At 41.8% G+C, this 27,540-nt stretch overlaps 2 protein-coding genes across 3 annotated transcripts; one reads left to right on the forward strand and one right to left on the reverse strand.

Annotated features, from left to right (window-relative positions):
* The first annotated feature begins 10,854 nt into the window (after nucleotides 1–10,854).
* LOC120057292 (diamine acetyltransferase 1-like) lies at nucleotides 10,855–12,803 on the forward strand. Its single transcript, XM_039005860.1, has 6 exons — nucleotides 10,855–11,110; nucleotides 11,258–11,309; nucleotides 11,414–11,497; nucleotides 11,917–12,018; nucleotides 12,333–12,373; nucleotides 12,509–12,803. Exons 1-6 carry the CDS (start codon nucleotides 11,045–11,047, stop codon nucleotides 12,680–12,682), a joined length of 519 nt encoding a protein of 172 aa, XP_038861788.1. The 5' UTR covers nucleotides 10,855–11,044; the 3' UTR covers nucleotides 12,683–12,803.
* A 350-nt stretch (nucleotides 12,804–13,153) lies between these two features.
* LOC120057291 (MICOS complex subunit MIC26-like) lies at nucleotides 13,154–21,673 on the reverse strand. 2 transcript variants are annotated; one of them, XM_039005858.1, is made up of 10 exons: nucleotides 21,597–21,673; nucleotides 20,144–20,245; nucleotides 19,916–20,035; nucleotides 19,233–19,265; nucleotides 14,809–14,863; nucleotides 14,585–14,680; nucleotides 14,195–14,286; nucleotides 13,921–14,001; nucleotides 13,694–13,779; nucleotides 13,154–13,417 (listed from the first exon to the last, which is right to left on the reverse strand). In XM_039005858.1, exons 1-9 carry the CDS (start codon nucleotides 21,603–21,605, stop codon nucleotides 13,729–13,731), a joined length of 639 nt encoding a protein of 212 aa, XP_038861786.1. In that variant the 5' UTR covers nucleotides 21,606–21,673; the 3' UTR covers nucleotides 13,154–13,417; nucleotides 13,694–13,728. The 2 variants fall into 2 exon arrangements, with proteins under 2 accessions (XP_038861786.1, XP_038861787.1); XM_039005859.1 differs by lacking the exon at nucleotides 19,233–19,265.
* Between the last annotated feature and the right edge of the window lie 5,867 nt (nucleotides 21,674–27,540).

The following is a 27,540-nucleotide window of genomic DNA, read 5'->3' on the forward strand; positions in this document are numbered from 1 at the left end:
TCTGGTGTCTGTTTTGTTTTTAGCAATGTCGAGCCATATTTGGCTAATTCAATCTCATCTAGCGATCTGAGTAAAACTGGTGACCTTTGAGATGAGAAACAGGCCAGGAACTACGACAAAGTACAATGCCTCTTAGAAATGGCAGTCACACTCTCCTAAATGGGAGACACTAGATGGTGCTTGTATTGAAATACCTTTAAGTGCTTTGAGCATCCCAAATTTGCCCCACTCCAGTGGACTGACACACCAGAACAGAGAAGTCTATACGCTTGGCTCATTGAGAGTTTATGCACATTCCTATGGATTTTTTTAAAACTTTACCTTTATTTAACTAGGCAAGTCAGTTAAGAACAAATTCTTATTTTCAATGACGGCCTAGGAACAGTGGGTTAACTGCCTTGTTCAGGGGGCAGAACGACAGATTTTGTACCTTGTCAACTCACAGGGATTCGAACTTGCAACCTTTCGGTTACTCACCCAACGCTCTAACCACTAGGCTACCCTGCCGCCCCAATATGATGGACGTGCACTGAAGGAAAGGACTAGGGTGGACCGTAAGCTAGGTTCAGGACTGTTGCTGCCACCATGGCACATCAGTCAGAATGCAATGAGGAGATGGGGAATACAGGTTTAGGGGTAGGTTTGGATGGAGGTGAATATGGAGGTTAGGATTTGGGCTTGTAAGGCCTCTAGGTTGGATAGGAAGGATGTGGCTTATAAGGCCTTGGAGATAGGATTGGCTGTGGATAACAAGGATGAGGCAGTCTGGAAGGGAGATACAAAAGGGGAAACATTAGGAACACATAACATAAAAGGTGCAGGCATGACAAAGTACAGTGCTTTCAGAAAGTGTTCACACCCCTTGACCTTTTCCACATTGTTGTTACAGCCTGAATTTAAAATGGATTAAATAGATTTTTTTTGTCACTTGCCTACACACAATACCACAATGTCGAAGTGGAACGTTTTTGTAAATTTGCCTAAAGTCACATAAGTTGCATGGACTTACTGTGTAATAAGTGTTTAACATGACTTAATGACTACCTCTTCCCTGTACCCCGCACATACAATTATCTGTAAGGTCCCTCAGTCGAGCAGTGAATTTCTAACACAGATTCAACCACAAAGACCAGGGAGGTTTTCCAATGCCTCACCAAGGGCACCTATTGGAAGATGGGGAACAATAAAAGCAGACATTTAATATCCCTTTGAGCATGGTGAAGTTATTAATTACACTTTGGATGGTGTATCAATCCACCCAGTCACTACAAAGATACAGGTGTTCTTCCTAACTCTGTTGCCGGAGAGGAAGAAAACCGCTCTGGTATTCACCATGAGGCCAATGGTGACTTTAAAACAGATACGGAGTTGAAAGGCTGTGATAGAAAACTGAGGCTGGATCAACAACATTGGAGTTACAATAACAACCTAGTTGACAGAGTGGAAAGAAGGAAGCCTGTACAGAACACAAAATATTCCAAAATGAGCATGCTGTTTGCAAAAAAGTAATACTGCAAAAATGTGGCAAAGCAATTCACTTTTAGTCCTGAATTCAAAGTGTTATGTTTAAGGCAAATCCAATACAACACATTACGGAGTACCACTGTCCATATTGTCAAGAATAGTGGTGTCTGAATCATGTTATGGGTATGCTTGTAATTGTTAAGAACTGGGGAGTTTTCAGGATAAAAAAAAGAAACGGAATGGAGCTAAGCACAGGCGAAATCCTAGAGGAAAACCTGGTTCAGTCTGCTTTCCACCAGACACTGGGGGATGAATTCACCTTTCAGCAGGACAAAAACCTAAAACACAAGGCCAACTATACACTGGAATTGCTTACCAAGAAGACAGTGAATGGCCGAATTACAGTTTTGACTTAAATCTACTTGAAAATCTATGGCAAGATCTGAAAATGATTCTAGCAATGATCAACAACCAATTTGACAGAGCTTGAAGCGTTTTTTAAAATAATAATGGGCAAATGTTGGACAATCCAGGTGTGTAAAGCTCTTAGAGACTTACCCAGAAAGCCTCTGTAGTCGCTGCCAAAGGTGCTTCAACAAAGTATTGACTCGGGTGTGAATACGTATGTACACTGAACAAAAATATTAATGCAACATGTAAAGTGCCGGCACCGTATTTCATGAGTTGAAATAAAATATTTCTCTCAAATGCATTTGTGCACAAATTTGTTTACGTCCCTGTTAGTGAGCATTTTATCCTTTGTCAAGATAATCCATCCACCTGACAAGTGTGGCATATCAAGAAGCTGATTAAACAGCATGATCATTACACAGGTGCACCTTGTGCTGGAGACAATAAAAGGCCACTAAAATGTGCAGTTTTGTCACACAACACAATGCCACAGATGTCTCAAGTATTGAGGGAGCGTGCAATTGGCATGCTGACTGCAGGAATGTCCACCAGAGCTGTTGCCAGAGAATTGAATGTTCATAAGCCGCCTCCAACGTCATTTTAGATAATTTGGCAGTACGTCCAACCGGCCGCACAACCGCAGACCACGTGTAACCACGCCAGCCCATGACCTCCATGGCTTCTTCACCTGTGGGATTGTCCTGCGGAGGGGTATTTCTGTCTGTAATAAAACCCTTTTGTGGGGAAAAACTCATTCTGATTGCCTGGGCCTAGCTCCCCAGTTGGTGGGCCTATGCCCTCGCAGGCCCACCCATGGCTGCGCCCCTGTCCAGTCATGTGAAATCCATAGATTAGGTCCTAGTGAATTTATTTCAATTGACTGATTTCCTTTTATGAACTGTATATCTTTGAAATTGTTGCATGTTGCGTTTGTTTTTGTTCAGTATAAATTTGATATTTCTTTATTTAATTTTCAATACATTTGCTAAAATGTTTTCACTTTGTCATGATGGGGTATTTTTTCTAGATAGGTGAGAGAACATTTTTTAGTTATCCATTATGAATTCAGGCTGTAACAACAATATGTGGAATGAGTCATGGGTATGAATACTTTCTGAAAGCGCTCTAGTCCCAGGTGACTATTGGGAATATGGGTTTAACACTAATAAACTGAGGAGACTGCCAACACAAAACTAGAACAAAGGAGCCATAGCATTGGGAATTATCATTAGCAAACTGAGGGCACGGTCATGGATATACAAAGTGATATAACGTAGGGCAACAAGGATATAATATTTAGGACATTCTCTATACAGCAAAATAACTGTTTGTACTTATTTCATAACACACCCACAGTGGTAGGAGGAAGGCTAGGGCCACATGTGGAATCACCAAGCATGAATACCGATAAATCCACTATAATTGAGAATTTCAATAAGCATTTTTCTATGGCTGGCCATGCTTTCCACCTGGCTACCCCTACCCCCGGTCAACAGCCCTGCGCTCCCCACAGCAACTCGCCCAAACCTCCCCCACTTCTCCTTCACCCAAATCCAGATAGCTGATGTTCTGAAAGAGCCTCAAAATCTGGACCCCTACACATCAGCCGGGGTAGACAATCTGGACCCTCTCTTTCTAAAATTATCTGCCGAAATTATTGCAACCCCTGTTACTAGCCTGTTCAACCTCTCTTTCGTATCGTCTGAGATTTCCATAGATTGGAAAGCTGCCGCGGTCATCCCCCTCTTCAAAGGGGGAGACACTCAAGACCTAAACTGTTACAGACCTATATCTATTATACTCTGCCTTTCTAAGGTCTTTGAAAGCCAAGTTAACAAACAGATTACCGACCATTTCGAATCTCACCGTACCTTCTCCGCTATGCAATCTGGTTTCAGAGCTGGTCATGGGTGCACCTCAGCCACGCTCAAGGTCCTAAACGATATCCGAACCGCCATCGATAAGAGACATTATTGTGCAGCCATATTCATCGACCTGGCTAAGGCTTTCGACTCTGTCAATCACAACATTCTTATTGGCAGACTCAACAGCCTTGGTTTCTCAAATTATTGCCTTGCTTGGTTCACCAACTACTTCTCCGATAGAGTTCAGTGTGTCAAATCGGAGGGCCTTTTGTCCGGACCTCTGGCAGTCTCTATGGGGGTGCCACAGGGTTCAATTCTCGGGCCGACTCTCTTCTCTGTATACATCAATGAGGTCGCTCTCGCTGCTGGTGATTCTTTGATCCACCTCTACGCAGACGACACCATTCTGTATACCTCTGGCCCTTCGTTGGACACTGTGTTAACTAACCTCCAGATGAGCTTCAATGCCATACAACTCCCCTTCTGTGGCCTCCAACTGCTCTTAAATGCAAGTAAAACTAAATGCATGCTCTTCAACCGATCGCTGCCCGCACCTGCCCGCCCGTCCAGCATCACTACTCTGGACGGTTCTGACTTAGAATATGTGGACAACTACAAATACCTAGGTGTCTGGCTAGACTTTAAACTCTCCTTCCAGACTCACATTAAGCATCTCCAATCCAAAATTAAATCTAGAATCGGCTTCCTATTTCGCAACAAAGCATCCTTCACTCATGCTGCGAAACATACCCTCATAAAACTGACCATCCTACCGATCCTCGACTTCGGCGATGTCATTTACAAAATAGCCTCCAACACTCTACTCAACAAATTGGATGCAGTCTATCACAGTGCCATCTGTTTTGTCACCAAAGCCCCATATACTACCCACCACTGCGACCTGTATGATCTCGTTGGCTGGCCCTCGCTTCATACTCGTCGCCAAACCCACTGGCTCCAGGTCATCTAGAAGTCTCTGCTAGGTAAAGCCCCACCTTATCTCAGCTCACTGGTCACCATAGCAGCACCCACCCATAGCACGCGCTCCAGCAGGTATATCTCACTGGTCACCCCCAAAGCCAATTCTTCCTTTGGCCGCCTCTCCTTCCAGTTCTCTGCTGCCAATGACTGGAACGAACTGCAAAAATCTCTGAAGCTGGAGACTCTTACCTCCCTTACTAGCTTTAAGCACCAGCTGTCAGAGCAGCTCACAGATCACTGCACCTGTACATAGCTCATCTGTAAATAGCCCATCCAATCTACCTCATCCCCATACTATATTTATTTATCTTGCTCCTTTGCACCCCAGTATCTCAACTTGCACATTCATCTTCTGCACATTTTTCTGCTGTATTATTATTATTGATTGTATGTTTGTTTATTCCATGTCATGTATGTGTTGAACTGCTTTGCTTTATCTTGGCCAGGTCGCAGCTGCAGATGAGAACTTGTTCTCAACTGGCCTACCTGGTTAATTAAAGGTGTTTTTTTTTTTTTAACTGGTAGGTAGGAAGGAGCAAGCAGCTTATATGGGGAAACAGGTGTGAGAAAGTCAGCAGAGAGGTGATTAAGGGAGTGGGAACAGGTGTGGAGGGAAGGGGCATGGCCTAGGTCCTAGGGTAATTGAAAACATTTGGAGCTCTTTGGGGGTGCCATGACACTTCACAACATGCACACTTACAATAATTTGTGCAACTTTTTCAATGTAAATGTATCTACAGTGCATCTTGGCACACACAATACAGCCTTCCCATTTACAAAACATGTAGGTAAGTCTGCATGGTCACATGTATTCTGTTGATATTTCATTATAGCACTAGCACTAACCGAAAGAGAAACCAAACAGGAAGAGAGTTCAGTGGCAGTTTGTGGGGTCACAGGTTCATGGATCATCCCTGTTTAAGTGGAGTTAGTGTCTGCCTCCCTGAAGATTGGATAGTACATCTGGGTCACTACTGTGAAGCTTTGCAGAGCAATGCTACGGGCTGAGTCGTCATTAGATAAATACTGTCTATTTGATCAAGTTGAAATCACTTAAGGTCTTTTATAACTGACACTTCCAATAAATCCTGGGATTTAATATAAGTCATAGACCGGCAATACTGCTGTCAAGGACCAATGGGTTTGGACAAGACTGCAGGCCTAATCGACAATAATAGGTGATGTTTTTAATGAATATGCATATTGGAGATGTTTTTGTTGACATGGAGGAAAATAAAAGATGAAGGGCCCACAACCCCAGTGATTTACATCTAAGTGGCCTAAAGCCTATGTATTTACAATGTAGTTACATAGGCAGCAGGTACTGTGTAATTACATTGTAGGTATAGTTATGGTACTTACAACTGTGATGTATTTGTGGTTTGTGCAATTTGGTGAAATTTACATTGTCATTACATGCATAAGATTTTGTAACAAACACAAATTATTGTGGCTAAACCTCTCCTCACCCTGTTTTAGATCACCTGGTTGTATCGTTAGTTTATTATCTTTACATTTAAATTGTGCTATGCAAAAACAGGTGTAGGCTAGTAGTTATACGACATAATGTGTACACTGTAATTACTCTATAGGCTACATATGTTATATACAGTGCATTCGTTAAGTATTCAGACCCCTTGACTTTTTCCACATTTTGTGACGTTACAGCCGTATTCTAAAATGGATTAAATAGTTTTTCCTCTCATAAATCTACATAAATCCCCATAATGACAAAGCAAAAGTTTTTTTTATTTTCAATTTTAGCAACAACAAAAAAGTTACACAGAAATATTACATTTACATAAGTAGTCAGACCTTTTACTCAGTACTTTGTTGAAGCATCTTTGGCAGTGATTACAGCCTTGAGTCTTCTTGGGTATGACGCTACAAGCTTGGTACACCTGTATTGGGGGACTTTCTCCCATTCTTCTCTGCAGTTCCTCTCAAGCTCTGTCAGGTTGGATGGGGAGCGTCGCTGCACAGCCATTTTCAGGTCTCTCCAGAGATGTTCAAGTCCGGGCTCTGGCTGGGCCTCTCAAGGACATTCAGAGACTTGTCCTGAAGCCACTCCTGCGTTTTCTTGGCTGTGTGCTTTGGGTCGTTGTCTTGTTGGAAGGTGAACCTTTGCCCCAGTCTGAGGTCTTGAGCACTCTGGAGCAGGTTTTCATCAAGGATCTCTCTGTACTTTCCTCCCTTCATCTTTCCCTCGATCCTGACTAGTCTCCCAGTGCCTGCCGCTGAAAAATATCCCCACAGCATGATGCTCCCACCACCATGCTTCACCATAAGTATGGTGCCAGGTTTCCTCCAGACGTGACACTTGGCATTCAGGCCAAAAACTTCAATCTTGGTTTCATCAGAACAGAGAAAATTGTTTCTCATGGTTTGAGAGTCTTTAGGTACCTTTTGGCAAACTCCAAGCGGACTGTCATGTGCCTTTTCCTGAGGAGTGGCTTCCGTCTGTAGACGGAGTGCTGCAGAGATGGTTTTCCTTCTGGAAGGTTCTCCCATCTCCACAGAGGAACTCTGGAGCTCTGTCAGAGTGACCATTGGGTTCTTGGTCACCTCCCTGACCAAGGCTCTTCTTCCCCGATTGCTCAGTTTGGCCGGGCGGCCAGCTCTAGGAAGAGTCTTGGTGGTTCCATTCTTCTTCCATTTAAGAATGATGGAGGCCACTGTGTTCTTGGGGATCTACAATGCTGCAGAAATGTTTTGGTACCCTTCCCCAGATCTGTGCCTCGACACAATCCTGTCTCGGGGGTCTACGGACAATTCCTTCGACCTCATTGCTTGGTTTTTGCTCTGATATGCACTGTCAACTGATTGACCGTATATAGACAGGTGTGTGCCTTTCAAAAGCATGTTCAATCAATTGAATTTACCACAGGAGGACTCCAATCAAGTTGTAGAAACATCCCAAGGATGATCAATGGAAACAGGATGCACCTTAGCTCAATTTCGAGTCTCATAGCAAAGGGTCTGAATACTTATGTAAATAAGATATGTTTTTTATTTTGAATAAATAAAAAACATACAAAAAATGTTAATCCTGCTTTTCCTTTGTTAAAAAAGTCAAGGGGTCTGAATACTTTCTGAAGGCACTGTACATAAGTTTTAGGTCATTTGATTGACCATCCCTTCTCAGCCTTCTCTTGTGACACATCCTAAACACGTCATATGTGTTTCTGATGGTACAGTGAAACAAATGTGCATGCATATAGGATAACATTGTAAGACCTTGGGTTGTAAGACCTTGGGTGTATTCACTAGGAACCAAACACCTCACTTGTACAGGTTACCCACTTGACATGCACTGAAAAAGGACAAATATAAGCACCCCCCATTTGACATTTTTAATTTGTCCAATATAAACTTGTTTTCTTGCTTCATGTTTTCTGTTTGGAGTAAACTGTTTCTGTTGCAAAACGAATGAATACACCCCGTTTTACAATGGAGGTGTCACGCAAGTACAGTAGCCTACACCATGTGACAAGGACATGTTACATAAATGCATGACATGGCCATCACATAGCCTACTTTGTGTGTGTGTGAGTGACAGAGGTAATTTAATCATTGTGTACTGATTTAATAACTTTAAAAAATAATAATGGAACCATCATATAAAATCAAATATTTTATCTAGGGCTAGGCGAACAGGACTTCATTAAAGTTACACTATAGTTCAGTGTTTCCCAACCAGGGGTACTTGGCCTATCTACAGGGGGTACTTGAGGAGACTCATGAGACCATATGCTTACTGGTCAAATTTACATGAGGGGGTACAGAGCAAAATATACTTGGTGGTACAATAACCGAAAAAGGTTGGGAACCACTGCCCTATTTAAACCTATTTTAGAGACTCTTTAGAATGCATGTAGGCCTACATTCATTGTCATCAAGAGCAGCCTTGTCAAAGTCCGACATACAGGAAACGATGCTGCATTCAGAACAACTGGGAACTGGGAAATCTCTGACTTTCAACTTCAGTGTGTTCAAGACAACTGGGAACTCAGGAAAAAAACGAACTTCTATTGGGTAAAATCGTTTTGAATCGTCATCAAACTCGGAATTCTTAGTTGGAAACTCTGGCATATTTTTAGAGCGCTTACTTTTCCGATCTTTCAGCGTTCCCAGTTGTCCTGAAAGTACCATAAACCCTAACCTTAACCCTTACCCTAACCATTTGAAATGTCAACGTCAATAGGGTAGGGATGTCCTAAGGATGCCGGACAGCACGGATCATTTATAGATATATATATATTTTGTTGTTGTTGGTTTTTGTATTTTTTGTTTTTCAAGTCTATACAGAAAGTACATTGGGGAACACAAGTATATATAAATAATATACAAAGGACAATTGGGCTAGGGTGTACAATATCACATTACACAAGGACCTTAAGGGACAGACATACACTTATTATTCTAACAGCTTTTTTGTAAGTAGAGTATTTAATTGTCTTAAAATACAGTTCAATTTATTTTTGTAAGGTAAGAAAATGTGATGTTTTGTTTGTAAATGTACATTTGTGAATATGAAATTTGGCCAAAAGTATAATGAAATTAATTCCATTAAATTGTTTCAACTTATTTCTATCGTAGGTAAAGAATCCAAGCAGTACATCTCTCCACAATAGTGTCAGATCTTCATAAATGTGTACAATTATAAATCTACTGATGTCTTGCCACAGTTGCCTTACATGAATACAATGCCAAAGATGCATCACCGTTTCTGGGTGGTCATTACAAAAGGTACAATTTGAGTTGATGTTTTTCTTAAACTTCTTCATATAGTGGTAGGCAGGTTAATATTTATGAATAATTTTAAAGGAAACTTCCTTCATTTTGTTAACAAGTAGGTATGTGGCAACATCCAAACTTTTTTCCAAAAGATATTATCAATTAAACCGTTTCAATAAGGCAGGACATAAGGTATAATAGATACAACATCCTGCTGAAACAAGGTTCGTATCGCTCTGTTGTTGAATGGACCAAAAGAGAAACAAATATTTCCTACTGATGAGTCAACAGGGTTAATAGAAGGTAGGTCCTGAATGTCAGGTCTTGACACGTTCCTGAATAATAAAGCAACACCTGAGGGAATGGCGTCTAAAACAATCGCAAAATCTTTTAGCGTTACAGGAATCTTATTAAGTGATAAGAATCTCTTATAACTAAGTAAAAAGTTGGCTCACCAATAGGATATTATTTCGGCACCAATATTCTAAAAACAAATGAGTATTTTTATACAATATATCCCGATTATTCTATATATAATATCTGTGTGGATAAAATTTTTGCTTATAAATTAAGGACCATGACAAGAAAAACTGCCGATGAAAAGCAGAGTTTCACTGGAACTTTGTCAATATTATAATTGCAAACCAACATGAAGTTAAGGCCACCAAAAGTAGAGAAGACCGACATGATGAGGAATACAATTCCATATAGAAGTTGGTCTTCTTAGGAATTGTTTTATCCAATTGATCCTAAAGGTATTATTTAAGGTAGTAAAGTCCAGAAAATTCATCCCACCATACTCATGTGTTCATTACAACAGTTTTCCTAATGTAATGGGTACGGTTTCTCCACAGAAAGTTGAAAAGCATCAGGTCTTACTCCTTGCTTATTTAACCGTCAAAAAATAAATTGAGCGCCATATGTTAGCCTAGAGATAGCCTCAGCCATGGTTATTAGGACTCTTCCTTTAAAAGATAAGTCCCGCTGTAGCTATTGATTTAGCTTCTTTGGGATTTTTTTAATAAGAGGGTTAAAATTTAGTAAGCCTCTAGACTTCTGATCCTTAGTAATGGTTATGCCTAAAAAAGTAAGTTCTTCTTTCACTGGAATATCATAATATGAAGGTGTCGCACAATCTTTGACAGCCATGAGTTCACATTTATTAATGTTAAGATATAGACCAGATGCTTTGGAAAAGGATTGTATCACATTGATCGATATGTGAATTTGGTTAGCGTCTTTCAGAAAGTGTAGTATCGTCAGCCAGCTGGCTTATAATTAGCACGGCTCATGAGTCATGGGAAAGTAGAGACCCGATGACGTCAACCGTTATTTGTTAAGCTATTTTCCCGTTTACTCTTCCGGGATGTGATTGTGACGCGTTTACAGAATATGTTTAAAGAGAGTGAAGCGCTCAATAAAGTCACTAGCTGCCAGCGACCAAAGCGAATGTAATTCCGCTCGTATTGGAATCCTAAACGTATTGCAGGGGGGTCAACTCCTAAGAAGCGGATGAAGAAACAGGTTTTGCTTATTTTCACATTCAGAGGACTTGTTAGAAAAGGAAAGAAGAGTAAAAAAAGAAAATGTCAAATTTCATATTACGGAAAGCCGAGCCCAAGGACGTGCCAGACATATTGCGACTCATAAAGGTAAAAGGATGCATGTATTCAACGATGTATGTATATGTTTAAATCTCTGTAGTTTAAGTTATAATCACAGACAGCCTAAGCATATTTGTCAATATTATGACATTTGACTAACAACAATACATTTTTTTCTCTCCCCTATTATTTCAGGAACTTGCGAAATTTGAAAAAATGGAAGAGCAGGTCATCTTGACCGAGAAAGGTAACGTTAAGTCTACTTGTATGTGTGTGATGGATGATTATTGTAAACATATCAAATGTTTCCCCAACAAATCAGAAGTCCCTGACTTTACAATTTACTTTCAGAATTACTAGAGGACGGCTTTGGGGATCATCCGTTCTACCATTGCGTCGTTGCAGAAGTTCCTGAGGATAAGCAGAGCTCAGACGGTAAGCCATGTTGTAATTCTGTTTCACAGAATGTCAGTTCGTAAGGAAATAGTGCAAAGGTTTGACAATCAAGATTTCAAACATTTATGGCTAGTAAAAAAAAGAACGGAAGCGCTGCTAAGGTACACAATAGTACGTGTTGGTAGACAACACAATGTATGGTTAGTGTTGTTGGGTGAATCATGATCATGATCTGGAGTTTGGAATTTAATGTTCTCAATTCTCGGAGAAACTCCTTTTAAATCCTCAGTGATATCATAACTAAGGCTCAAGTTTTTTCTGACCATGAAAATCCCCTTCATCATCATAACATAAAAATATCATACTCAATAAGCCAAGTTGGATTTTGTCAGATCCTAGTAGTTTTACACAAACACTTACCTGCCGGTTTTGATGTGGATGTTTTCACTGTGTTTTAGGATACACTGTCGTTGGGTTTGCCATGTACTACTTCACCTATGACCCGTGGATTGGGAAGCTTCTCTACTTAGAGGACTTCTATGTGATGAAGGAGTTCAGAGGTAAGTCTATGATGGTGTGTTACATTAAAGAAATAGGATTGGTTATATTTGTCCTGTTTCACACGTTTTTTTGCCCTAGCTGAATCAGCTGTGTAGTTAGGTCAAAATCCAAAACGTGCACCCCTTGGGTCCCGAGGACCGAGTTTGGGAAACACTGGGTTAAGATTAAGTGCCTTGCTCAAGGGCAGATCGTTTGGTGTTTCACCTAGTCGGCTTGGGGATTCGAACTAGCAATTACTGGCCCAACGCTGGCAACTGAATCAGGGTCCTTGGATCCAGGGCTTAACTGCCAATCTTTGATCCTGTTTTCTCAGGTTATGGTATTGGGTCCGATATCCTGAAGGTTCTGAGTGAGGTAAGTCTATAGGACTTTTTTGCAATCAATTTACTGAACGCATAGATCAGCCCAGCCTATGGGAAAACTACCATCCTATAGTCAAGGATATATGATGACCCTGTCTAACTTTGTTTAATGTCCTCCCTTCCTCAGACGGCAGTTAAGACTCGCTGCAGTAGCATGCACTTCATCGTGGCAGAATGGAACAAGTCGTCCATAGAGTTCTACAAGCGACGTGGAGCCTCAGACCTCTCCGATGAGGAGGGCTGGCGACTCTATGCGATTGATAAGGATGACCTGCTGAAGATTTCTGCAAAGAAACGATAAATTCAGCAAATGACCACTGATTACTAACGGCAATGCCTTCCCCTTCGTTTGTTGATGTCAATGTTTTTTAAAAGAAATATGTATTTCAATGAATAAATACAAAAACAGTTTGTTCAACTTCTTCCTGCAAGACCTGTTATACATCTGGGTGGTTTTGAAACTCGAAGTCAGTACGTTTCATTTACTCATGTCTGATAATGGTTGGATTGACCTTCCATAAGCAAAAAGGAGAACTATCTTAGTCATGTGACCTTGTACTGGAACAGATTTCAACATGAATCAGCATGTATAGATAACGTCTGGCTCAGAAGGAGAAGTGGGTGCTTGTTTATGGAAGGACAGACTTCTTAACTTGTCAAACAATGTTTTTCTTCACGTAGTTCTCACACGTAGTTGTTCTTAGGGTGCCTTTGTACAATACCTCTACAGTTTTCGGTGGCCTTTTATTTTAAAATCCACGCTGTCAATATAGATCGTATAATATAGATTTTATTCCGGTCTACATAAATACATTCAAATCACAAAGCTGAACCTTCAATACATAAAGTTTAAACCTTCGTGATAGGTCCTACCCCCTCCTGGGTAAATGCCAGAGAGGAAGGCTAGTGCAAAAGCTGGTCATTAGAGTCGCAAATGGGAGCGAGCCTAACCATGACTTATGGTAGCATACATTGGGAGGACCTGGGAAGACTGCTAATCTTGTTTTGTTGTCACGATCCTAGTGTCACAACGTATCTGAAAAGAGAGAACTCATCGTTAGCCTTTATCTACAAGACTTTACTAGCATTAGCACCTGATATGTAAAGTACACTGGTTTGTTCTCTGATTTCTCCCCAAAATATCTTAAAGTTGGCATAAATGTTACTATAAAGGATTTATAATGAATTGGCAACATTTTGTGCCAAGTTATTGGGGTGTTACATAAGCCTGCAGGTTGACCACTAGGGCAATGATTAAAGTGTTGGGTGCTGGCAGGCTGTTATTGTGCGAAAATGTTCAGGTTTGTTGTACCTGCTGCGATCAGGGTTTGGCCTCTGCAGCTCTTCTCATCTCGTTTCTTCTGGCTTATTTTCCTGTGGTTTCTCTTTTTTCACTGGCTGTGGAAAGATTCATGGTAGGATGTGAAAATTCAGACTTGTCAACCCATTACAAATAATCTGTAATGATCTGCACAGTAATTCTGTACCATCTCTATCCTCAGGATCAAACTAGTTTTTGACCTGACAGGATGAGCTCACCTTCCCCTCCACTGACTTGAAAACCTTCTCTACGTTAACGTAGCCCTGCAGGGCAAAATCGTACAACGAGTCTCCTGTGTTCTGTGGGAAGGAGGGGGACCGAAAAATCGGTTTAAGCAAAATAGTATACATTAAGAGTCAAACATCACAGGTTTTAGAATGACCCTACAACACTGTCTTATGTCTTGGTATGGAACAATATGCATTATCTCCCACACAAGTAGGTAAAAAAAAAACACAACATCTGACATACAATATTGACACGCTAACTCACCTTGGCGATTGATGCGGCTTGCTGGGGGTAGTACATAGTGTAGCCCACAGCCATCAGTCCTGTAGGATAGATCAGCTTCTTCACCCTGGAGCCTAGAAGACAGAGGAGAGAGGGCCACATAGACTATTTTTTATTCAAGGAGATTAGAAAGGAGATTAGAAACAAGAAAAGGAAGCCGGAGAGGGCAACAGGAAGCAGCAGTAGGTTTGAGATTTGTACCCCGGCCTTGTATGGTCTGGAGGCTACAGCTCTACCTCTAGATCAGCCTCTGGCACAGAGACTCACAGAGTGCTTTCTTAGCACAAGGACAAGTGGATAAAACCCCAAAACAATAGAGATCAAAAACAGGGTACTCTTCATCCAAACCCCAAACTTACACCCACTATTTACCTCTTGCAAGAAAGAGTCCAAGGATACCAGCAAATCCAATGACCCCAGCCCGGGGGTAGAATTCAGCAGGAGGGTTTTGCAGGAAAGTGAAAGTCTCTGAAACAACAGAAAGTAACTCTGTTACCAACCTGAAACTGACATTCTATTTGTACAAATGGGTGTACATTACAGTGTATGAGTAATGCGTCCACTTTATGTGTATCATGGGGTGTGTGTTCTCTTACCATTTCCTAATTGGATGGCACTTTCAACCTTGGGCATCACTTTTCCAACGGCCCCCTGAATCCCACAGGAGAAGAGGACAGTACAGTGAACACGTAACTTACATCAACTCATGTCACCCAATCTCTGCACCTTCAGAGCCATTCAATAATGGATAAGTGCTTATTTTTCATTGTTACAGAACAAGTTGACATTTAATATCATATAACGATAATAACGATAATACGTTATTTCACACAAATATGCTCTTGCTCAGTAATCTTCAATTCAAGTTAACTGTGTACTTGTGATGCTTTATATTGTTTGTACTGTGATTGTTATAGTGGTAGAATAACTAGTGGTAGTGTAACAGGTGTAAAATATACTTGATGTATTTCACTGAAAATCTCTCATATTTATTTTCATTTATTATTTGAAGGTTCTTTTGAGATGTATTACACTACTTTCAAGGATTAATTATTTTATTTATTTTCTAAATTGTGTTGATGTTGATGTCATCAACGGGAGCCTTGCTTTTACTCCTCAGTTTGCTCAAAGCGTGATGAGAGGCAAATATACTTGTGCATGTTAGTCCAGACGGCAGCATTAAAGTTTGCCTTGCATTTGTATCCATTCCATGCAGCCATTAAAAGAGAGACAACCGGCAGAATTATGTCCAGAGCTTTCTCTTCCCTTCCCCCTACACCTCACCAGAACACAACGCAGAAAGGTACCGGTACAGAACCGGTTACAGTAGGACTACCACGCCCTTAGAACCCTCATACAGTTCTGTTTGCCTACGAAGAGACCTGTCTTTATTTACCCAGCAATAGAGTCAGAATTACCTACAATACAAAGGTTTATTTGACTGTTTACAATCACTATTTGTAAATTGGGTTTTACAGCCTAAAGCACAGGTCAATCTGTCACCCAGTAGGGAGCTCTAGTTGAAACATCAACCAACAGCACTTTGTGTACCCTTGAAACGTTGTAAAGACATTCTGCACTGTAAAAGAGCAACTACCAATAAAGTTCCAACCACTGCACTTTACTGACAAACATGTGCCGTATGTTAGTGAGCTGCTTATCTCCTAACTGAAGGAGCCAATAGGGCAGAGGTCAGATGGGTGACTTAGAAGCAGTGATCACAGCCTCAAACAGAAGCTTCTAGAGCAGAAATGGAACAGCCTGGCCGAGCAGAAATGGAGAGGCTGAATGGGTTTTTAAAAATTATTTACAGAGTACTTTACCAGTCTTTTAGACATAACAACTAATCAGCTGAATCTCAATCCCTCTCTGTGAGTTTATGATGATCATGTGTGTCATCAAAGCGCACAACAGAACGGTGTACTCGATTTGTTATTTTTATGAAAGTTTTAAATCAGAGGTAAAGTTTGTATTGCTACAGATTCCGCGACCCGGTCAGCCGCAAATTTGTGTCCCGGATTCCTGTTAAGTAGCAGTTAGATGCAAGCCATCATGAAAACGGAGCAGGCTAACGGCTAACGCTAACAGAGCTAGCCCACCAGTGTTTTTATCCAACCCTGGGCACAAATCAAAGAGCAGCAGTAAAATAACAATAGCGTGGCCATATACCTGGGGCACCGGTACAGAGTCAATGTGCGGAGGCACCGGTTAGTCGACGTAATTGAGGTAATATGTACATGTAGGTAGAGTCATTAAAGTGCCTATGCATATATAATAACAGAGAGTAGCAACAGCGTAAAAGGGGGGCAATGCAAATAGTCTGGGTAGCCATTTGATTAGATGTTCAGGAGTCTTATGGCTTGGGGGTAGAAGCTGTTTAGAAGCCTCTTGGACCTAGACTTGGCACTCCGGTACCGCTTGCCATGCGGTAGCAGAGATAATAGTATGACTAAGGTGGCTGGAGTCTTTGACAATTTTTAGGGCCTTCCTTCCCCCAACAGACAGATGTTAAGCTCAACTCTGCGGCCCATGGGAGACGACACTCGCAAGGCGTAGGAGATCGGGGAAGCAGTCTGGCCACCCTTCATCTATTCGAGAAGATGTGATCCAGCTATCAAACAGCTTTGCCTCTCTTGAGACGGACCTACCAGCCTCGGGAATCTGCACGGATCCTGGGTGTATAGCAACAGCCGGCGCCCGCCCAGTGACCCCCCCTCCCCCACAGCCACCGCAGTTCAGCAGGTCGCTTCCTTATCGGATTCCATCACGACCACCATTATTGTGGGCAGCTCAATGGTTAGAGATTTTGGCCTGCCCTAGATCTGTGGACCGACCAAGGTCCACTTTCACCCAGGAGTTCGTGTCCATGACATCAACTCCCTCCTGCCCATTGTTCTGGCCAACTACTCCAATATTGACACCATCATCACATGTAGGTTTTAATGACCTTCGTTGTAGGCGATTTGAGGATCTGAGGGAGAACTACAAACATTTTTTAAACACCCTCGCTAGCACAGGGAAGATAATAATTATCTCTGGCCACCTCCCTGCTACCGAAGGGGTTTACTAATGCTTTCAGCTGTAAGGACATTTCGTTTGGCGACTTTGGGTCTTTTGAGCATCGTGCTATACTGTTTAAATGGCAGCCACCAGTGCTGGCCATAACGCTCTATTGGCCACCAAAGCACTGCCCCACTTTCTTTACTGATTTATCTTAACTATTGTCTATTGTCCTTGAGAACTGTGACAAAATCATTGTGTTGGGCGATTTTAATATTCATGTTGACAAAGAGACTATGGACTTTATCCAACATGTTACTGGGCCCACCGATAACCGTGTCCATACTCTGGCCCTGGTTATTACCAAGGGGCTTTCTATTGACATATCCTCTATTGTTGATGTTGCTTTATCTGATCACCACAGTGGATTTTTTACTACCTTGTTGCCCATAGCACAGGGTAATACTGAACGGACTATTAAGAAATGCTATCTTACCACTGAAGTTGCTCCAGATTTTATTGAGTGTATGAACAATACTCCACCACCTATTCTGTCTTCCTACTGTGATGATTAAGTTGAAAACTTTAATAGCAAATTAAGGACAACCATTGATGCCATAGCTCCAGTAAAGTTGAAAAAGGCCACATCCAAACGGAGATTCCCTTGGATGAGTGAGGAAACTAATCAATTAAGGAGTACAGGCAGACAGGCAGAGCGGAAGTGGAGAAAGTCAAAGTTGCACGTCCATTATGATATTCTGAGAGAGCAACTTGGCATTTATAACAAGGCAATTAGAAATGACAGACAGGCTCATTTTTATAACTTGATCACTATTAAATCACAATAATTTGAGAGTGCTCTTCTTGACCATTAATGGCCTGATAAATCCTACCCCCGCAAACCTATGTGAACTTTCCTCATCTAAATGTGATGAGTTTGCGGCATATTTCAAAGATAAGATAATCAATATTAGGCTGGGTATCAGTCAAGCAAGACCTAAGGCTGTCTGAGAAGTTTGATATGTGCCCTAGCCTACCACACAAAGGCACTATGGATTTATTTTCCCTGGTTGACACAGACATGCTCAGGAAAGTGATATCACAACTTAAGCCTTCTACCTGCCTTCTCAACGTATCCCCACCACCTTCTTCAAAACAGTTTTTAAATGCATATCTGAAGTGCCAACTGAAAAATTCCAATCTGATTTTCGTGCCCACCACGGCACAGAGACAGCCTTATTTAAAGTGGTAAATGAGCTTAGAGCCAGCACAGATACCAAACAGCTCTGTCCTTGTACTCTTAGATTTAAGTGCTGCATTCAACACTGTTGACCATGATAGCCTTCTGGACAGACTGGAGATGGGTCAATCGTTTTTTGTCACCCTTGGTGAACATAACTCAGAGAAAATGCATTTCACATGTGGCGTTCCACAAGGTTTGATTATGGGTCCGGTACTGTTCAGTTTATATATGTTACCCCTTGGCAACGTTATCACAAAGCCCAGCATTTGGGGGGGGGGGGGGGCAAAACTGTGGACATATTTTTATTGAACCTTTATTTAACTAGGCAAGTCAGTTAAGAACAAATTCTTATTTACAATGACTGCCTACCCCAGTCAAACCCGGATGACGCTGGGCCAATTGTGCGCCGCCCTATGGGACTCCCAATCACGGTCAGTTGTGATACAGCCTTGAATCAAACCAGGGTCTGTAGTGACGCCTCTAGCACTGAGATGCAGCGCCTTTGAACAAAGTGCCACTCAGGAGCCCAAAAGAGATATTAAAACATATTTTTAGCGTTGCTTTTCCTTAGGGTCTTTTTTAATTGTTCAGTTTGTCATTCATTTGTTTTTTTAATCTTATATTTGTAGTGTAGTAAATATTTCAGCTTTTATTTTCATTGTATTTTAGTAGTTTTTTCCTGCAAAGCACATTATGTTGCATTCCATGTCTGAAATGCACTGTATAAATAAAGCTTGATTTGATTTGAATTATGTGTGAGTGGCTATGGGGGAGTACCTGAACATTTTCCACTGCTGAATGGCTTGTTTGCTGAAAGGGGAGCAGATCATTGGTGTGATCACAGGGGCAGAAGCAGAGCAGCACAATCATGACTAACACTTCATTGGAGATGGACAAAATCATTTCAACAAGTGCAATGATTATTGATTGCAGCATCGAATCAACAATAAATGTTTACTGGCCATGATGAAACACAGTATAGATTTACTGGCCATGGTGAAACACAGTACAGATTTACTGGCCATGGTGAAACAGGATGTATAATAGCTCTAGACACATAGGAATACCAGTAAATATTAACTGGTCTCTGGGAAAATAAGTACAGTTCATACTCAAAGAGAAATCAAAGATGAATTGATATTAGTGAGACCTACTGTAGTTAATATTTACCAGTCACAACTAATCACAGTACATCTTTGCAGGGGCGCATTGTAAAATACGCAAAAGCAACTGGGATGATAATGTAAAGCAGGGCAAAAACATTTCACATTTCAGTGCCCATGTGAAGTTATTTTGGAGTGAGGATGGGGGTATCAGACATTGTGAATCTTGCCTGGGGTTGCATATCTACACAAACACCCAACAACTGTCCTTATTTTCAGATAGTAATTCTTTCCTCTGTTAGGAACAGTCTTTTCTATCACCCAGTAGCTCACAGGTGAGTAGGGTTATCAATGTACCTGACACCAGGTAGTGTAGGGCTCTGCCAGTTTCCTTAGAGTGGTAACACCTTGCTCCAAGTGCCCTATCTCCGGCTCCACATAGCGGAACTTCTGCTGTGGTATAGTGTAGAGGGAGAGCTGTAACAAACAATATGGGTCAGTTACCGCATCCCAATGTGGGCTTGCCTCAGATTGGATGTATGCTGAAAGACTTCAGAAAGTGTGATTGTGCGCACAATGCGGTACCTCATCTGTATTTAAGGTGACATTTGGATTGTCCTTGGTGGCAGCAAACACAGTCCCTGAAAGCAGGCATAGAGTTCCAGGCACAGCAGCCACACCTGCTACCTGGGAAGACACAGAATGACTGGGACATCAATGGGGCATTTCCATCTGAGACTCACCCCACACCAGTGTGTTGCCAGCGTTTATGTTAACGTAAGCTCAAGTGTTATTTTTCAGGAACTGCGTTTGACACAAGACTTGGGGCGAGTGGAATCAACAACCTCTGCATCATCAAGACAGTTGCTTTGTGAGAAGGTGTTAACGGTAAAACGTGTTAACCCATGTTCACAGTTAGCCATTGTTATTTAAATGCAAGCTGAAAAGTACCAGCAGTCAAAGCAGTTCCACTGAGGCCATGGCCCAGTGAGAAACGAGCCGGGCCGTGGAGGTGGAAACAAAAGTTTGAGCCTTTTTGGTAAAACACCGGGGTAAGTCTCAGGTGTAAATTCGCAGTTCGGTCTACACCCTCTCACACAAAGATGGTAGGTCTCGCTGTGAGTAACGTGAATTGAGTCAGCCAGGCTATTACCTAGTGAGGCCATCACAATGTTGCAAATTTCACCTGTCAAGCAGAACATTCAGACCTGGAAACACCAAAGGAGTAGAAGCTAGAAGTTGTAATGGAATTGAGAATTGTGGCCCTCAAAGTGTTACAGAAGATCAATGTCGCCATCTAGTGTAAAAAAAAAAAAAAAAAAAGGAAGTATATTGTTCTTCCCATTAAGTAGGCATGTGACAATACCGGTATATCGAGTGTCTGTCTAGTTCATGAACTTCTAGCCTAAAGCAGTGGTTCCCAAACGTTTTCGGTTACTGTACCACCAACTGAATTTTGTTCTGCCCAGAGTACCCATAAAGTACCCCTTCATATGCTCTCATGAGTCTCCTCAAGTACCCCGTGGATAGACAAAGTAAAGACTACATTTTGTTCTGCCCAGAGTACCCATGAAGTACCCCTTCATATGCTCCCATGAGTCTCCTCGAGTACCCCGTGGATAGACCAAGTAAGGACCTACAGAGTGTGGTAAACTCAGCCCGAACGCGTGTGAAAAACTAGCTGCGTTTTTTTACTTTCGACTTTAGTTGGCTATGCATGAGTGACAAGAGACTGCTACATCAGAGCGCCAGAAACTCTAAGTATCAGTATGAATGACTCCGACATAATGAAGAAAATATATACTGTGTTATGCATTTAATGCAATGCCCTTGATAATCATGGTGTCTTGCTCGCTGTCCTTACGCCCTCTGTGCTTCACCGGGGGATCGAGTCCCCTTAATGTTATTGAAACAGATCGCTATTCAACTAAAACAGTAAATTAACAAAACACATAATAAACCAGTGTGGACTGAATCGGAAATAAATTAATTTCCAAATATTAAGTTATTACGTAGTACATAAAGTTTATATTCTCACCTTGTACATGATCCTTTTTTACCGTGCCAAGCTTCGAGTACTTACGGTGTCCGAAAGGGAACATGCTGCTCCTCAGGTCGCATTCCAATCCGAAACTCGCTAACTTCCCTCAGCTCTTGTTCATCTCATAGGCCGGTGTTCTCATAATAAGGCCAATGACTAACCAGATAATTACTTGATAATAAACGATTTGTTAATAAACACGTTATTAACACATAAGAATGCAAAGGTCGACAATCCGTTTGTACATGTTTTTGCGGGATTTTTTCAATGCTATCTGGGATCCTTGGGACGGCCCTATCCTCATTGAAGTTGACATTGAAAATGATGAAGGTAGGGAAGGGTCCCTAACCGATTTAAAATGGTTAGGGTTAGGAAAGGATTAAGGTTAAAATTAGGCTACGGGTAGGAGTTAGGGTATGGGCGTCGCAACGATTCCGTATAGCACCAACGCTCTGATTAGCTCAGGAAATGTGTCTTTACTTTGGCTCGTGAAGTTAGTATTCTAATCGTCCCTTAGCAACTCGTCTCTAACAAGATACAACACAGGCAGAGGCAACAGCATTGCAGGAGTGGAAAATGGAATATGGGTAAGGGTCCGGTCCGTAGATTAATTGTACAAGACGAGGCCTCGCACATGATAAAGTCTGCTTCTGTTGTTAAATGTCTGAACTTGATATATTCTGAGTCTCTGATTATGAATTTACATCATGCAGATTCAATCAAGAGGAGCGTGTATTTGCCGCGAAGAAGATCCAGACATACTGGAGGTCTCACCAAGACAAAATACTTTTCCAGCTGATGTCGCTCACTGTTCGTGCTGCTGTGAGTGCTAGAGTTGCAGCCTGGCAGCCTTACTGATCAACACAACATTGCAATTCAGATTTAAATTGATCATAGGCTAAATAGCCTTAATATGAACTCAATTATATAGGCCTATTGGTGGGAAGCTGTGTGAAAATCTGATATAATCATTATATCAGATGTTCACTTATGTACAGTGGCTTGCGAAATTATTCACCCCCTTGGGATTTTTCCTGTTTTGTTGCCTTACAACCTAGAAGTAAAATAGATTTTTCGGGGGGGTTGTATAATTTTATTTACACAACATGCCTACCACTTTGAAGATCCAAATATTTTTTGTGTGTGAAACAAACAAGAAATAAGACAAAAAAACTGAAAACTTGAGTAGGGTTGAGGAAAGGGAAGGAAGCTATACTGTTACACATAACTATTCACCCCCCCAAAGTCAATACTTTGTAGAGCCACCTTTTGCAGTAATTACAGCTGCAAGTCTCTTGGGGTATGTCTCTATAAGCTTGGCACATCTAGCCACTGGGATTTTTGCCCATTCTTCATGGCAAAACTGCTCCAGCTCCTCAAATTGGATGGGTTCCACTGGTGTACAGCAATCTTTACGTTATACCACAGATTCTCAATTGGATTGAGGTCTGGGCTTTGACTAGGCCATTCCAAGACATTTAAATGTTTCCTCTTTAACCACTTGAGTGTTGCTTTAGTAGTATGCTTAGGGTCATTGACCTGCTGGAAGGTGAACCTCCGTCCCAGTCTCAAATCTCTGGAAGACTGAAACAGGTTTCCAACAAGAATTTCCCTGTATTTAGCGCCATCCATTATTCCTTCAATTCAGACCAGTTTCCCAGTCTCTGCCGATTAAAAACATCCCCACAGCATGATGCTGCCACCACCATGCTTCACTGTGGGGATGGTGTTCTCGGGGTGATGAGAGGGTTTGGTTTTGTGCCAGACGTAGTGTTTTCCTTGATGGCCAAAAGCTCAATTTTAATCTCATCTGACCAGAGTACCTTCTCCCATATGTTTGGGGAGTCTCTCACATGCCTTTTGGCGAACACCAAACGTGTTTGCTTATTTTTTAATTTAAATTAAGCAATGGCTTTTTTCTGGCCACTCTTCCGTAAAGCCCAGCTCTATGGAGTGTACGGCTTAAAGTGGTCCTATGGACAGATACTCCAATCTCCGCAGTGGAGCTTTGCAGCTCCTTCAGGGTTATCTTTGGTCTCTCTGTTGCCTCTCTGATTAATGCCCTCCTTACCTGGTCCGTGAGTTTTGGTGGGTGGCCCTCTCTTGGCAGGTTTGTTGTGGTGTCATATTCTTTCCACTTTTTATAATGGATTTAACAGTGCTCCGTGGAATGTTCAAAGTTTCGGATATTTTTTTATAACCCAACCCAGATCTGTACTTCTCCACAACTTCGTCCCTGACCTGTTTGGAGAGCTCCTTGGTCTTCATGGTGCCGCTTGCTTGGTGGTGCCCCTTGCTTACACGGAACCCAAACCGGCTGCGCTCGTTCGCCATCGTGCGCTATCGTGCATAAATTAATTTTGTCCCCCTACACCAAATGCGATCACGACACGCAGGTTAAAATATCAAAACAAACTCTGAACCAATGACATTAATTTGGGGACAGGTCGAAAAGTATTAAACATACATGGCAATTTAGCTAGTTAGCTTGCACTTCCTAGCTAATTTGTCCTATTTAGCTAGCTTGCTGTTGCTAGCTAATTTATCCTGGGATATAAACATTGAGTTGTTATTTTACCTGAAATGCACAAGGTCCTCTACTCCGACAATTAATCCACACATAAAACGGCCAACCGAATTGTTTCTAGTCATCTCTCCTCCTTCCAGGCTTTTTCATTTTTGAATTTATATGGTGATCGCATCTAAACTTTCATAGTATTAACACGACGACCGGCAAACAGTTCGTCTTTCAATCCACCCACATGGGTATAACCAATAAGGAGATGGCACGTGGGTACCTGCTTCTATAAACCAATGAGGAGATGGGAGAGGCAGGACTTTCAGCGCGATCTGCGTCAGAAATAGAAACAAGTTCTATTTTAGACCTTGGCATCGCAGACGCTCGTTGGCGCGCGCGAGCAGTGTGGGTGCAATAATTGAATAACATGGATTTCTAAATTTATTTTGCGACGCTCGCGCACGCGACGTGTCCGGTCTGGTCAGCATGTTAGTGGTGTTGCAGACTCTGGGGCTTTTCAGAACAGGTGTATATATACTGCGGTCATGTGACAGATCATGTGACACTTAGATTGCACACAGGTGGACTTTATGTGACTTCTGAAGGTAATTAGTTGCACCAGATCTTATTTAGGGGCTTCATAGCAAAGGGGGTGAGTACATATGCACGCACCACTTTTCCGTTTTACATTTTTTGAAACAAGTTATTTTTTTCATTTCACTTCACCAATTTGTGAAACACTAAGGGGGATGAATACTTTTGCAAGGCACTGTAAGTGGGCCAAAAAGTGAGTTGTTTGTTTTTGTCATGGCACTGTTCAGGAGCACTGTCTTGCACCTGCTATTCTCCGCCAACTCAGCCCTAGAGAAGCTGATCTGGTCAGAGATCCAAGCATGCACTGCAAGGTCAGATTCAGGTACCCCATCTGTAAACCTAATACCCATTTTGCTGCTATGGTCTCAACAAGTGTAAAGATTGTCTGGTAAATCCAAATTAAAATGCTGACAGTAAAAATCATGTGGATGTAATTATATTCAAAGAGACCAAATTGCATGCTAAACCTCACTAACACAGTAATGGGCCTGTTTTTGTTCTTTGGCTGATAGATTTTCAGGTTCCCAGTTCCCTCCAGTGATTGTCTTCAAAATCTTCCACCTTGGAGGAGGAAGACAATATATTTCTGGAAAAAGAGTGTTCCGACCATCTAATCAGGTAAGCCTGAGAGAGACATCTCACCTTTCATAATATACTGTATGGGTTATTCTACAGAAGTGGTTTAAATTGGGGGTTGAAAAAAAAAAAGCACATTTGTAACCTATTCCTCCCAAACAAGTCTTCCAACAAATGCCATATAATACACACACATTTGTATTGCATATTTGACATTTGACCTGAATTCCTTACCACCCCACTAAATGTGTCACTACTGAAACTGTGACAAAGTTGCAGTAAAGAGAGAATCATGCACAGTAGTGATCATTCTGTAGTGCCTTGCGGTCGGTGGCCGAGCAGTTGCCATACCAGGCAGTGATGCAACCCGTCAGGATGCTCTCGATGGTGCAGCTGTAAAACCTTTTGAGGATCTGAGGACCCATGCCAAATCGTTTCAGTCTCCTGGCGGGGAATAGGTTTTGTCGTGCCCTCTTCACGACTGTCTTGGTGTGCTTGGACCATATTAGTTTGTTGGTGATGTGGACGCCAAGGAACTTGAAGCTCTCAACCTGCTCCACTACAGCCCCGTCGATGAGAATGGGGGCGTGCTCGGTCCTCCTTTTCCTGTCGTCCACAATGTACAGCAAAGTACATTAGCGTACACTACAGTATAGCACATTATAGACGTCTATGGTGTTGTCTAATAGATGTCAGTGTTTGTGCTCTTGGGGGGGTTGAAGCCCCCCTGCTGTCAATGAATCTCAATACTTTATACTTTTTCCTGAAGTGTGCACTTGTCCACTACCCACATAGTGGTCCTCTGTAGCTCAGTTGGTAGAACATGGCGCATGACACTTTAGATTAAAGATGGCCTCAATGGCGCTGCCCGTGCTGTCACAAACTATATACAGTTGAAGTCTGAACTTTACATACACATAGGTTGGAGTCATTAAAACTAGTTTTTCAACCACTCCACACATTTTTTGTTAACAAACTCTAGTTTTGGCAAGTCGGTTAGGACATCTACTTTGTGCATGACACAAGTATTTTTTTCCAACAATTGTTTACAGACAGATTATTTCACTTATAATTCACTGTATCACAATTCCAGTGGGTCAGAAGTTTACCTGTGCCTTTAAACAGCTTGAAAAATTCCAGAAAATGATGTCATATCTTTAGAAGCTTCTGATAGGCTAATTGACATAATTTGAGTCAATTGGAGGTGTACCTGTGGATGTATTTGAAGGCCTACCTTCAAACTCAGTGCCTCTTTGCTTGACATCATGGGAAAATCTAAAGAAATCAGCTAAGACCTCAGAAAAAAACATTGTAGACCTTCACAAGTCTGGTTCATCCTTGGGAGCAATTTCCAAATGGCTGAAGGTACCACGTTCATCTGTACAAACAATAGTACGCAAGTATAAACACCATGGGACCACGCAGCCGTCATACCACTCAGGAAGAAGATACGTTCTGTCTCCAAGAGATGAACGTACTTTGGTGTGCGAAAAGTGCAAATCAATCCCAGAACAACAGTGAAGGATCTTGTGAAGATGCTGGAGGAAACAGGTACAAAGTATATATCCACAGTAAAACAAGTCCTATATTGACATAACCTGAAAGGCCGCTCAGCAAGGAAGAAGCCACTGCTCCAAAACCGCCATAAAAAAGCCAGACTAAGGTTTGCAACTGCACATGGGGACAAAGATCGTACTTTTTGGAGAAATGTCCTCTGGTCTGATGAAACAAAAAGAGAACTGTTTGGCCATAATGACCATCGTTATGTTTGGAGGAAAAAGGGGGAGGCTTGCAAGCCGAAGAACACCATCCAAACCGTGAAGCACGGGGGAGGCAGCATCATGTTGTGGTGGTGCTTTGCTGCAGGAGGGACTGGTGCACTTCACAAAATAGATTGCATCATGAGGGAGGAAAATTATGTAGATATATTGAAGCAACATCTCAAGACATCAGTCAGGAAGTTAAAGCTTGGTCGCAAATGGGTCTTCCAAATGGACAATGACCCCAAGCATACTTCCAAAGTTGTGGCAAAATGGCTTAAGGACAACAAAGTCAAGGTATTGGATTTGTCATCACAAAGCCCTGACCTCAATCCTATAGAATATTTGTGGGCAGAACTGAAAAAGCGTGTGCGAGCAAGGAGGCCTACAAACCTGACTCAGTTACACCAGTTCTGTCAGGAGGAATGGGCCAAATTTCACACAATTTATTGAGGGGAGCTTGTGGAAGGCTACCTGAAACGTTTGACCCAAG

The sequence above is a fragment of the Salvelinus namaycush genome, chromosome 12, assembly GCF_016432855.1.
Source record: "Salvelinus namaycush isolate Seneca chromosome 12, SaNama_1.0, whole genome shotgun sequence".
Classification (NCBI taxonomy): Eukaryota; Metazoa; Chordata; class Actinopteri; order Salmoniformes; family Salmonidae; genus Salvelinus; species Salvelinus namaycush.